The following is a 12500-nucleotide window of genomic DNA, read 5'->3' as shown; positions in this document are numbered from 1 at the left end:
GGCTGATGTTGAGGCTCTCCGACGCCTGACTCCCTGAGTCCGAGCACCGCTTGTTCATTTTAGCGTGAGGCAGAACGTCTTCTTCCTGTTCACGCTTTTCAAACGCGCTTCCGCGCCGCACTGCCAGAGGGACACTCGGTGTTTCGCTCTCGTCCTCGGCTCTGCTCTCTTGCTCCTCGTGCTCTTCCGGCTCTGCAGTTTTGATGACGGGGAGCGGCGACGGCGGCGGCTCGCACTCGTATTCCAGAGACTCCGCCCCTTTTCCTTCTTCCTCCGACGTCGGCGTGCTTTTTCCGTCCTCGATCCCAGAATCCGAGCTGGAGGGTTTGTCCCGGTCCTCGTCGGACAGCTTTTTCTCCAGTTTCAGCGACTCGGAGTCGATGGGACTCTCCGGCAGAGGCGTTTGGTCGCCTTCTAAACTAGTCTGACTCGTTTCTGAGGGATCTTTCCCCGGAGGCTGGAGGAAGGAGAGAAAATATTTCAGCTATGATGCATATAAATTAAACGTGACCTAAATCTAGAAGTCAAAACTTCCTCATCAGCTGAAACTTTAATTTATGCGTGAAACGAGAATAACTGGTCAGTGGTAGAATATGAATATATGTAATAATTTAAATCAAAACACAACGCAATGTTTATAAAGTGAACAAAAATAGAGTTTTATTAGTTTTAAACAGTGATTAAAAGTTAAGGACTTGACAGATGAATGAATCCTTTTGAATTTTAACTGGAATGTTAAACATCTCGTCGAAACCTAAACACTCACATCGTTCACTCAACATCTGCTAACACGTCCAAATCTCCACTTCAAAGAGACGACTCTTATCAAAACATGAACCACACGCACGGATGCTTGCAAGCGCCTGTAAACAAATTAAAAAATTCCAAGCGGCGTGTTTAGGTGGGCGGGGCTTCGGAGTTCGGGTTCATCAGAGATTGATTGGTTTGTGAAAAATGGAGAGCGTTCCAAAGAAACAAAAAAACAAACAAAACAAAAACACACGTGGAGTCACGTGTCTCTTTCTGAACAAAGACGTATTTTTTGTTTTTAGAAGTTATTAATAGACACGAATCGTACACTATCTGAGCTAATAAGGTTTTTAAAAAATGTTTTTAATATTTCTAATGATAATAAACAAGCTCTTGCTTTATCCAATCCTTCTGTTTATTTATTTTTTTTATATCATTATTTATATTTAACACATCAGAAAAATAGTCACTTTTCATTTTCTGTCATAAATCACACTGTAAATTAATTAATATCCAAAACTTGATTTCCTCGTCATCTTTCTTTTTGCTGGTCCTGTTGTTGTTGTTTTTTTTTTTTACTCCTTTTACAAAAATAAATTAAAGAATGGCTTTTTTTCCTATTTCTTTCACTTTCTTTTTGTTTACAGATAAACATTTTTTTTTTGCATCACCTCTCACCTCTGTAATATTCACCATCAGCTAAATTTAATCATTTATTATTTTCTTGAACAGAAAAATTATCAGGAGTTCAGAATTCCAGAAACACGACATTTTAGAGTGAAAGCATCCGAAGTCAAGATTTTTATTCCTTTTATTTATTTATTTTTAATCCAGCCCCAAAGTTACTATTAACTATTAATCTACAGCGCGTCTGAAAAGTCGGGAACATCGTGTTTTTGCGGATTTTGCTCGACATATTCCCGCTGCTTCCTGCGTTTTCGGACACTCCGTATTTATCTGACTGTAAACAGCAGTTTAAAGGGGTTTAAGGAAGTTTAAGGAGCCACACAGATCCATTATTCCGCTGTTTATTAGAAACGAGGGAGAGAAACAGAGCTAAAGTGCTGGCATTGTGTTATTGTGTGTGAGTGTTTTTATTTTTTAGGTGAAGGCTATTTCTGAGTGAAATGCCAGCCAGATTTAAAAATAGCGCTTTATACAGAGACGCCGAGTTGGGTGGGACGAGCACCAGTTCAGGCAGAATAGGTTAAAGGAAGTGTTACACAATGAGAGAGAGAGAGAGAGAGCGAGAGAGAGAGCGAGAGAGAGAGAGCGAGAGAGAGCGAGAGAGAGAGAAAGAATGAGAGAGAGAGAGAGAGAGCGAGAGAGAGAGCGAGAGAGAGAGAGAGAAAGAATGAGAGAGAGAGAGAAAGAATGAGAGAGAGAGAGAGAGAGAGAGAAAGAATGAGAAAGAATGAGAGAGAGAGAGAAAGAATGAGAGAGAGAGAGAGAGAGAGAGAAAGAATGAGAAAGAATGAGAGAGAGAGAGAGAGAGAGAGAAAGAATGAGAGAGAGAGAGAGAGAGAGAGAGAGAGAGAGAGAGAGAGAGTAAGCTGAGGTGTGTGTTTGTGTGTGTAGGTATTTTTCCAATTTATTTTCACACACATCTCCAAATTTCAAATTTATCTTCAAACGAATCAGCGCTCTTGGTTGATATAAACATGTTGACTATTAACTCATCAGTTAGGGGGGGAAAAAAAAAAAAAAAAATCCTAATCTGACCTTTGACCTCGACTTAATCAGGTCTAATTCAGCACTTCAGGCCCCCAACGATCGACTTTGACACAATTATTAATTTTTAAACAACTTCTTTAAACAACTTTTTATTTCTATTCGGTATCGTGATAAATTGTCACAATACACTTCTCTGAGATATCGCCATTACTGTGATATCTTTAAAAAAATATTAATTGTTTTACAAACTTTAATTAAAAGCAGCTGATTTAATGGTAAAATTTCATACTGAATCTTTAAAATTGTAAAATCATAACTTTTTTTTTTTAAAATGTTTCTTTTTTTTCTTTTTTTCAAACATTACATTTTTTAAATTAATATTTTAAAATCATTTATTTTTCTAGACATTATCAGATCTAGCCTTTAACAGTTTTTAAATTTCTTTCCCTGTTCTGCTGGCAGCTTGTTAACAAACCTTCATATCATGAATCGTAGAAATGTCTTCGAGGATCGCGATATGATATTTTTGTCAAATCACACAGCCCTAATCACAGACCTTTGAGACTCAGACCCAGACAACCCGAGATGACTTTCCCCCCCAGACCTCTGACGGAGCTGACGCAACACACCCGGGAATATCAGTGAACTTGGAACGTAGCTCGCTGGACATCAGCTTTTGATCCAAATTCCCTCCAGACGTCTTATTTAATCACTGTGAGTAAATTTGGAACGCTGAACTCTGATCCTCAGTGTTTGGTCTCAGGCCAAAGTCACAAGTCAGCACATTGTTTTGGGAATTCGCTGCTCCTTACTAGTGGATATGGAACAGAAACACTGTGTGTGTGTGTGTGTGTGTGTGTGAGCGTGTGTGAGAGAGAGAGAGAAGCACTTACAGCCGTGATGTCGTGATTCTCGTCCTCATCTGCTTCCTCGTTGCTGTCCTCTTCCATCTCCTCAATCACTTCAGCTTTGGCTTCAGCCACCAGCTCCAACAGAGGACGATTCGTCTTCACCGAGCTCATGAAGGGGTGCTGAGAGACACAGAGAGGACAGAAGAAAGACAGAAGGAGGACAGAAGAAGGACAGAAGGAGGACAGGGTTTACATCAGGAACACAGTCAGTGACCCAAACCGCAGCCTACACAGGCGGCCTCGTCCCAAACGCCAGGTCTCAGCCATTCCTCCTAGCCAAGTCTTAGCCTGGTCTTAGCCACTTCCTACAGAGGTCTTATCCAGTTCCTAACCAGGTCACAGACAGAAGGTCTTATCCGGTTTCTGTCCATGTCCTATTCAGGTCTTAACCAGTTCATAGCCTTATCTTTGCCTGGTCTTAGCCACTTCCTATACAGGTCTTAACCAGTTCTTAGTCAGGTCCTAAGTCAGGCCTTAATCAGGTCTTCACCAGGTCTCAGCCATGTACTAGTCAGGTCCTAGCTAGTTCATAGTCAGGTCTTAGCAAGAAGGTCTTATCCAGTTCCTAACCAGGTCACAGACAGAAGGTCTTATCCGGTTTCTGTCCAGTTCCTATACAGGTCTTAGCCAGTTCCTAGCCTTATCTTTGCCTGGTCTAAACCAGTTCCTATTCAGGTCTTAGCCAGTTCCTAGCCAAGTCTTAGCCTGGTCTTAGCCACTTCCTACAGAGGTCTTAGCCAGTTCATAACCTGAGATAAGTGAAAACAGCCACCACATAATTTCAAACTTCCATATTCAGGACCTATAAGCTAAAGGATGCATGTGATTGGCCAGCGTCACCCTGATCAACAGTCTGACTGACATCTGAAATCACACACTCTTATCACGAGGAGATGTCTAGAATGAGACTCTTGTCAAAACAGCACTATACTGAAAGTCGTAGCTGTGTGTAGAGCAGTTAGCATTAGTGTGATCATTAGCAGTAAACAAACACCGGCGACAGCATGTGGGCGGAGCCTCTGAGGACGTCATGAGTGCTTTTTATAAAGGGAAATCTCCTAATTGTCCAGAACACAAGGAGTGAAATCGGCTCGGGTCAGCAGAACTAATTCAGGGTGTGATGAAAAACAAGGCTCGGTTGGTACACAGGTAGGAGGCAGAGTTACACACACACACACACACACACACACACACACACAGAGCTGTGAAAGCAGAAGTGTAGCGGAGAGGGGAAAAATAATGTTCATCCATTATTCATCCCCTCTGCACGCGGGCTAATTGAATGAGTCCAGCTGGCGAAGCTGAAGCTCATGTGAGAGTGAAAGAGGAACATAATGAGACCCACAGGAACCACAGGAACCCTCACTGCTCACAGCTCCACCATCTTCACTTCACTTCTCCACTCACTCCACTTACACTGATCACACAAACCGGGAAAATAAAACACAGGAGATCAAATGACGGTGCGAGTTTATCCTCCGACTGCGTCACAGAAAATGTACAGATAATTTAATTAATAAACTCATTATCGAGTTAAACCTTTAACCACAAAAATAGTAAGATTTATTTATAAAGCAGTGAACCGAAGTGCTGCACAGTGAATAAAATAAAATAAAATAGCATAATATAACAAATAACACACAGAGCCAGACAAACAAACAGCAACACACACACACACAAACAAACAAACAAACAAATATCAGGGATCTACCTCTATATCAGACAAATAATTCAAGTATTGCATTTTGTTTGTTTGTTTATTTTTGTTTGCTTTTCAGAATCAAAATAATCATTACAAACTACGCTGCAAATTTTACTTCTAATACTAGAAATAATTTTTTAATTAATTTTTATTACAGAGAGAATATTTTAGGTTGTTTTAAAGTTGAAAATGTACAAATAATGTTGCAATGCAGCTCTCTAATCAGGAAACCTGTAGCTTCTATAAATATGTTTAGCTTTTTTTTAAATAAATAAATAAATAAACAAACAAATAAATAAATAAATCAATCCCCCCTCTGCTTATAGATTAATGTCTGTAACGAGTGAGCTGAACGGGTTCGGATGCTGGGCGTGAGGTAACGGGTTTAATGGACGGTGTTTTGTGTCGAGAGGAAACCACATGATCACTTCCTGTTAGCCTTCTACCGCTTTCTGAAACACACACAGAGGAAAACCTCACGCTGAGCCGCTGCTTCATGACCTACTTCCAAATCAAGACTTATTTATCTCTTCTCTGGTGTGTGTGAAGGTCGCGCCTTCAGTGCTTCATGAGGCTAAAGCAGCTAACGAGTTACAGAGGTTTATGGCCACCAGCATCGAGAATACCGCACGCGTGTCAGGGCGCGATCACGCCGATCAGACCGCTCACCGAGTCAGAGCGAAATTAATGCTCTGGGTACATTATGGTTTGGTTTCAAACTGTAAAGAAAGAGAGAGAGAAAGAGAGAGAGAAAGAGAGAGAGAGAGAGAGAGAGAGAGAGAGAGGAAGGACAAGAAGAAAAGCAAAGAGAAAGAGAGAAAAAGAAAGTAAGAAAGACAGAGAAACAAACAAATCAATTAAGTGAGCAAGAGACAGAGAGAGAGAGAGAGAGAGAACAAAAGAAAGAAAGAGACAAAGATACAAATAGAGAAAGAAACAGAGGGAGAAAGACAGACAGATAGATAGATAGATAGATAGACACAAATAAAGTGAGAGACAAAGATAGACAGAAAGACAAATAGATAGATAGATAGATAGATAGACAGACAGACACAAATCAAGTGAGAGAAAGAGAGACAAAGAGACAGAAAGACAGATAGATAGATAGATAGATAGATAGACAGACACAAATCAAGTGAGAGAAACAGACAGACAGAAAGACAGATAAAGTGAGTGAAAAAGAAAAAGAAAGACAGAGAGACACAAATAAAGTGAGTGAGAGAGAAACAGAGAGAGAAAGATAGACAAAGATAAATAAATAGATAGATATAGATAGATAAACAGATAGATACAGTGAGTGAGAAAAGAAAGAAAGAAAGAAAGAAAGAGAAATTAAACATGTACATAATCTAATATCGCTTTGTTTGTTCCTGACTGAAGCTGTGGAGTATCTGAGCTCAGGTGTGTTAACGTCGGAAACATGGTGACAACAAAAGACTGACATGAAGCCTTCACTTTTACACACACACACACACACACACACACACACACACACACACACGCGCGTTTACCATCTGTTAGCCTGTCCCTGACCGCGGTGTCCCGTACAGCCCTGTTAACACTCTACCTTTACACACACACACACACACACACACACACACACACAGTGTCTGTTTCACATTCAGCAGCTACGTTCACGCGTCTCTGACACCAGCGTTATATATAATTATATTGCAGAGTGGAAGGAGTCTCCAGTGTCAGAGGTGAAGCTGTAAAAAGAGGCTGGTGAGGGAACGACTGTTCATCGCTGCTATAACGTAAGCGACAATAGGAACTCACTCGCTTCACTGAACATTAAATGTAACTCTAAATGGATAAAAAGTATGACGTGTTGTTTAATAAAAAAAATTGTAACTATCAGTAACAGTTGCTGCGGCGTAAGAGGAATAAAACACTCGGGTGCATGCTGTTATAGGAAAATAATCAGCACTGCGGTGTGAAGAGTAACTCCGCCTCCCTCACGTTATTTCTGTAAACAGAACAAAACGAATCGGAATAAATCTGCTGAAAGACGAGTAAAATCCAGCTGAAGTGTCTCCTTTCTTCTTTCTCTCCTCCTCGCAGAGAAAAGATGCAAATTACCGTCATTCCTTCCATCCTCCAAACCTAAACAGGAAGTGATGACGCTCACTTTAACCCAACCCAAACTGGCGACTGGGACTCGAGCGCATCGAACACATTCACGCGCACACACACACACACACTCACACACACACACACACACTTCACCTTCCTTTTCTCCCCCCTCATTCAGCATGTGTGTGTGTGTGTGTGTGTGTGTGTGTTTAATACCACACCAGTGTAAAGCGAGTAACACACTCACTCACCTCGAGGAGCTGAGAGGCGGACGGGCGCGACTCGGGATTCTTATCCAGCGCTCTTTTCAGGAAATCCTTAAAGTTGGTCGACCTTCAACACACACACACACACACACACACACATACATACACACATACATACACACATACATACACACATACATACACACATACATACGCACATACATACGCACATACATACGCACATACATACGCACACACACATTAATAGAATGATCTGTATCACACTGTAGACAATAAAGAATCGTAACAGTTTATTACAGAACTACAGAAACACACTGATTATTATTTATTTTATTTATAAGGTGTAATCCATTAGACTGTGTAGTTAATATTGCTACGCTAACTGCTGTGATACTTACGACTAATCCTGACTCGCTCTCGCGCACACTCTCGCGCACTCTCACACGCGCACTCTCACACACGCGCGCACTCATGCACACACTCTTGCGCACTCATGCACACACTCTTGCGCACTCTCGCACAATCTCGCGTACGCACGCACAAGACAGAGTGGAGTAAGATCGTCTTTATGAGAGTGTGATGAAGAACAGACTCAGACAAGAGAGAGAGAGAGAGAGAGAGAGAGTGCAGATGTTTGTGAGTTACGCTGCGACTTGCTCTTCCTCACATAAAACACTTTTCCTTCCGTTTCTTGTTAACGTCAAATTTAAGCTTTTAACACTAGAGTGCATCCATTGCGTTATTTTCTTCGGTATAAAAACGCTCGAAGTAGCGCTCGCTCTTTTCTCTTTTCCATCGTCTCACACTGAACGAGTTTAAAAAGCAGAACGAAAATGCAGACGATGTTTAAAAGGACGTGTAAGAGAAGAGTCAGGTTTTTTTTTTAGGTACATTACTGATTTCCTAGTGTACATCTAACAATCATGTGACCTACTGTGGCCACGCCCCCAACAACAAGCACTTATATTGAAGATCAAAAATTAAAAAGGCAATGGTCATGTTTAAATAATAATCAGGGAAAAGCGTAAATGTGTTGCGTTAACTACATACTGAGCCACTGTAGGTTTTGGAGGCGGAGCTTTGTGTACACGAGTGGGAATAGTGGGCGGGCTCAAAGAGTTAAAAATAATAATAATAATAACAATAATCATGATAAAAAATTAGTGTGTTTGTGTGCGTCTCACCATTTGGACGGCTGGTCCAGTGTGGGAGGTTCGGACTTGGCGATTTTCAGCAGGACTCTCATGGGGTTGAGTTCGTGGTGCGGAGGTTCGATCTGAGCCAGCTCGATCAGCGTTATTCCCAAAGACCAGATATCCGCTTTGTAATCGTACGGAGCGTCCTTCGTGGTCTCGCACATCACGACCTCGGGAGCCATCCTGAACACACACACACACGCAGACACGCACACACACACACGCATTTATAACAACTTACACTCTTTTCTTCATCCAGTACCTACAGTGTTAATGTTTTATACACAGCATGTGCCAATAATATTAAGAAGAAGAACAACAAAAACAACAACAACTACTACAACTACAAAAGGAAAAAAGTAGAACAAGAAGAGAAAAGAAGAAGAAAGAAGATCAAAAAGAAAAAGAAGAAAAGGAAAAAGAAGGAAAAAGTAGTAGTAGAGGAAAAAAGAGAAAAAGACAAAAAAAAGAAGATGAGGTAGAAGAAAAAGCAAACAGACATGAACAAGAAGAAGAAGATAAAAGATCCAAGAATTATGAACAGATCAGATTAAAATAATGTTTATCTTTACACCTGTACCACATTTTCGAGCAATCTTTCACCAACCTCTCAGTTTAAAAACAAACAACTGTTTTTTTTTTTTAATTTATTTTAAAAATAGAGTTAGTTCTTATGTAATGCTAGCTGTATACATTTGTTAGCTAAATGTAAATAAAATTATAATGGCGCTAGTCAGCACTTTGCTAGCAAAACCTCAGGAAAAATACATCATCATACATATTGTGTATCTGATCATGTATCTGAAGGATCACAATATAATATTTACCTCTAGAAGATAAAATCACCTGCTATCACGAGGCAACGTGCTGATTATATAAAATTAAAGCATCTGAATATGACCTGCTGTAAATTAATTTATTTCCAGACATGTTGATTAGACTGAAGTGTTAATGATCTGATATTTTTACTCCACCTTATTGCTTATCGTACAACTTTTTTTTTTTTTTTACACTCTTATGATAATATTAAACTGATAACCTGCTCTCTCTACACTCACCTGATAATAATCTGTCCTTATCTCTCTCTCTCTCTCTCTCTCTCTCTCTCTCTCTCTCTCTCTCTCTCTCTCTCTCTCTTCTACTCGTCTTTATTCGCTGGACCAAAGGTACACAGCTGTTTTTTTTTCCAGGAACCAGAGATCAGATTGCGCAAGCTCCGTCAATCAATGATTACACTGAGACATTCGTTCGTGAGCCGATACACCCAGAGGACACGTGTTCATCTCTTTTATCGCTTTAAAATACAGACGTATAAATGGCGTACGGTTAAAGAGAGGATCAGCACGAGCTGTAAAACTGGTTTGAATGAAAACTGAAAGGACAGAACGATGTTCTGCGTATATAAGGCTTAAATCCCTACACCTGCCGAACACTTTTATGATATTAAGACAAAACTATACCTGCAACGCTTTGCATTTCAAAGCTTTACAATAAACTACATTTATAGGATTTATACGATCTTTCTATCTTTATGGGATTTCCCTCATCTACATTCATCTGAAATAAACCCTGTTAGGAGACAGGCGTCCTCTCACTGGGACAAACTTTATCTCAGGAGCTCAAACGCCAGTTAATCGAGCTCCTCCCAAATAAAACAAACAATTAATGGCAATATTTTATTATATTCTACATCAGGGATCATCAAATAATGACCCGTGGACGTTTCAAGGCTTTCCTCCAACACATTTTTCCATTTACATTAAAACTGTAAATAAAATCATCTTTAAAAAAAAAAAAAAAAAATTCACATAAAACAAGGTTAAAGCAGTGAACACTGTCCTGCTGTCAAGACAACAAATAAATCATTAGCTGTTAGTTTCGGGGGAAAAAAGTGAGGAGGAAAAAGTACTGACATGCAGAGGCACATCTATAGAGTGTAAATAAATAAATAAATAAATAAATAAATAAATAAATAAATAATTAAATAGTACTCACTAAGTAAATATGTTAAGTAAATATGCTAAAAATATTTATGATGTTATCATTCAGCTCTGCTTTTCCCTTTAACTTTTGTATTTTTCTAATGCAAAATATATGTATGTTACTAATACATGAAGCACGTGAAGCATGGTGTTGGGAGCATCACACTGAGAGTTATCCATAGCTGCTTCTCTGACTAATCCCCTCTTTACTGATCTCTGACTCTCAGTCTACGGCTTCCTCCAGGCAGAGTCGCAGTTATGTCTTATTCTATCTGTTTTTTTTTTTTCTCTTTTAAATAAATAACGGATTTAAATGACGTTCTGCGGGATGTTCAAAGTTTGATATATTGTTTATAACCTGATTATAACTGACTTTTCCAGAACGTTGTCCTGGTTTGGATCGCTGCTTAGTCTTCATGATGCTGTTGATGATGTTTTAGATTAAAAAGAATAAATAAATAAATAAACTCGGTTTATTCCAGGAACAAGTCACATGACACTTTAATTACACACAAGTCGACTCCCTTTAACTGATTCTGTCACTTCGTCACAGCAATTACGATGAATATTCATGCACTCTAATATTTTAACTTTTTTTTTTTTATTTGTTAATATTTTTGTACTATATTTATAACAATACTCATTTCTTTCCATTCTGAATTCCATAGCATGTTACTTTGTGTAGATTGATGATATATATTTAAATTAAATTAAATCTGTTCCAGGTTGTAACACTGCAAAATGTTTAATATCTCAGGGAGTCTGAGTCATGTGACTTTTTTTTTTTTTTCCCTGCTGAAGCGGTGTGGACCGAGTTCATGTGCAGCGAGCGCGAGTTCACAGGTCAAACATTAATCAGAAAACACAACAAGCGACACACGGAACAAGAAGGTCAACGAGCAGCAGGAGTTTAAAATCAACCCCTGAGCTCAGCGTCACCGCGAGACGCGTCGAGAACGCGGAGACGGCGTGAAACTCTCTAGCGACGCTCACCAGTACGGAGTCCCGATGAAAGAGTCTCTCCTTTGCAGAGTTTTGGTGTTTTTCGCCGACACACCAAAATCAGCTGGAAAAAAGAAAGAAAGAAAAAATAAATACATTAAAAAAAAAAATAGAAGCCACACAGCGTAAGACAGATTGATGCAACAGAACAGAAAGTTTATTAATCATATATTACTTTCTTTTAATAATAGCAGAGTTTTATTTTTTACAGATTTTTACAGCACTAATAACTTATTTTAATCAGAATATATCTGTATAAGCATCGTGTATCTTATATCTTGAATAAATAGAGTAAATAAAGGTTTAAGTGACATAATAAAATAAAGGAAATAAAGGTTTGAATGACAGGAATCTTCTAGATGAAACTGTATGAGAGTATTAAGCCTGCAGTTTATTCAGATTTAAGTTAAATGTATAATTATAAAGAGGTATTAAGGCGAGCTAGATTGGTTAGATGTGTGTATTGTGTTGTTTATAACAGGGGCGTGTGGCTTTCGGCTCGCTGCGCTGTTACGGCTGGTGATGGCGGGAACAGAAGTGAGTTTTGTTCTGCTTCTCTTGGCTTGACATTTTAAAAAGCCATTAATGAGCGCAGAGGGATGAAAGCGTATCGCTTCGGCTGGTTGCCGCGCTTACGGCTGCGTTTCAAACCGTATCACTGAACTCAGTTTTGTCTTTACGCTGAGTTTCGACCCTGAAGCGAGAACAATGACGAAAAATTATGTACGACGTCCGTGACTCTCTTACAGAAAGTCTGCGCTGTGAGTCGAGCTACACTGTGTGTCGATTATTTTCCAATAACAGCACGTGTTTTATTCCTCTTACACCACAGCAACTTACAAAGTTAATAAAAACAAAAATCGATAAACTACAAAGAAGTGTAAACTCCTCCGTCGGAAAACGTACAGCTTTACCTCTGACTGTGACAAAGCGCTAACACTGGAGACTCCTTCCATCCACGTCAAATAAACATCTCCTTA

General features: G+C 39.5%; 1 protein-coding gene across 1 annotated transcript in view; it reads right to left on the bottom strand.

Moving 5' to 3' along the window:
• stk10 (serine/threonine kinase 10) overlaps nt 1-12500 on the bottom strand; it is a 56950-nt gene that overhangs the window by 19396 nt on the left and 25054 nt on the right. The window contains exons 5-9 of the mRNA XM_034311326.2: nt 11512-11584; nt 8525-8719; nt 7365-7446; nt 3318-3455; nt 1-457 (exon numbers count right to left, since the gene is read on the bottom strand). The exon at nt 1-457 is cut by the window's left edge and continues 44 nt beyond it. Of these exons, the coding sequence (XP_034167217.2) occupies nt 1-457; nt 3318-3455; nt 7365-7446; nt 8525-8719; nt 11512-11584 (945 nt within the window). The remainder of the gene's footprint in view (nt 458-3317; nt 3456-7364; nt 7447-8524; nt 8720-11511; nt 11585-12500) is intronic.

The sequence above is a fragment of the Pangasianodon hypophthalmus genome, chromosome 15, assembly GCF_027358585.1.
Source record: "Pangasianodon hypophthalmus isolate fPanHyp1 chromosome 15, fPanHyp1.pri, whole genome shotgun sequence".
Lineage (NCBI taxonomy): Eukaryota > Metazoa > Chordata > Actinopteri > Siluriformes > Pangasiidae > Pangasianodon > Pangasianodon hypophthalmus.
The sequence above is the reverse complement of the archived record's forward strand: the minus strand, read 5'-3'. Positions and strand labels throughout refer to the sequence as shown.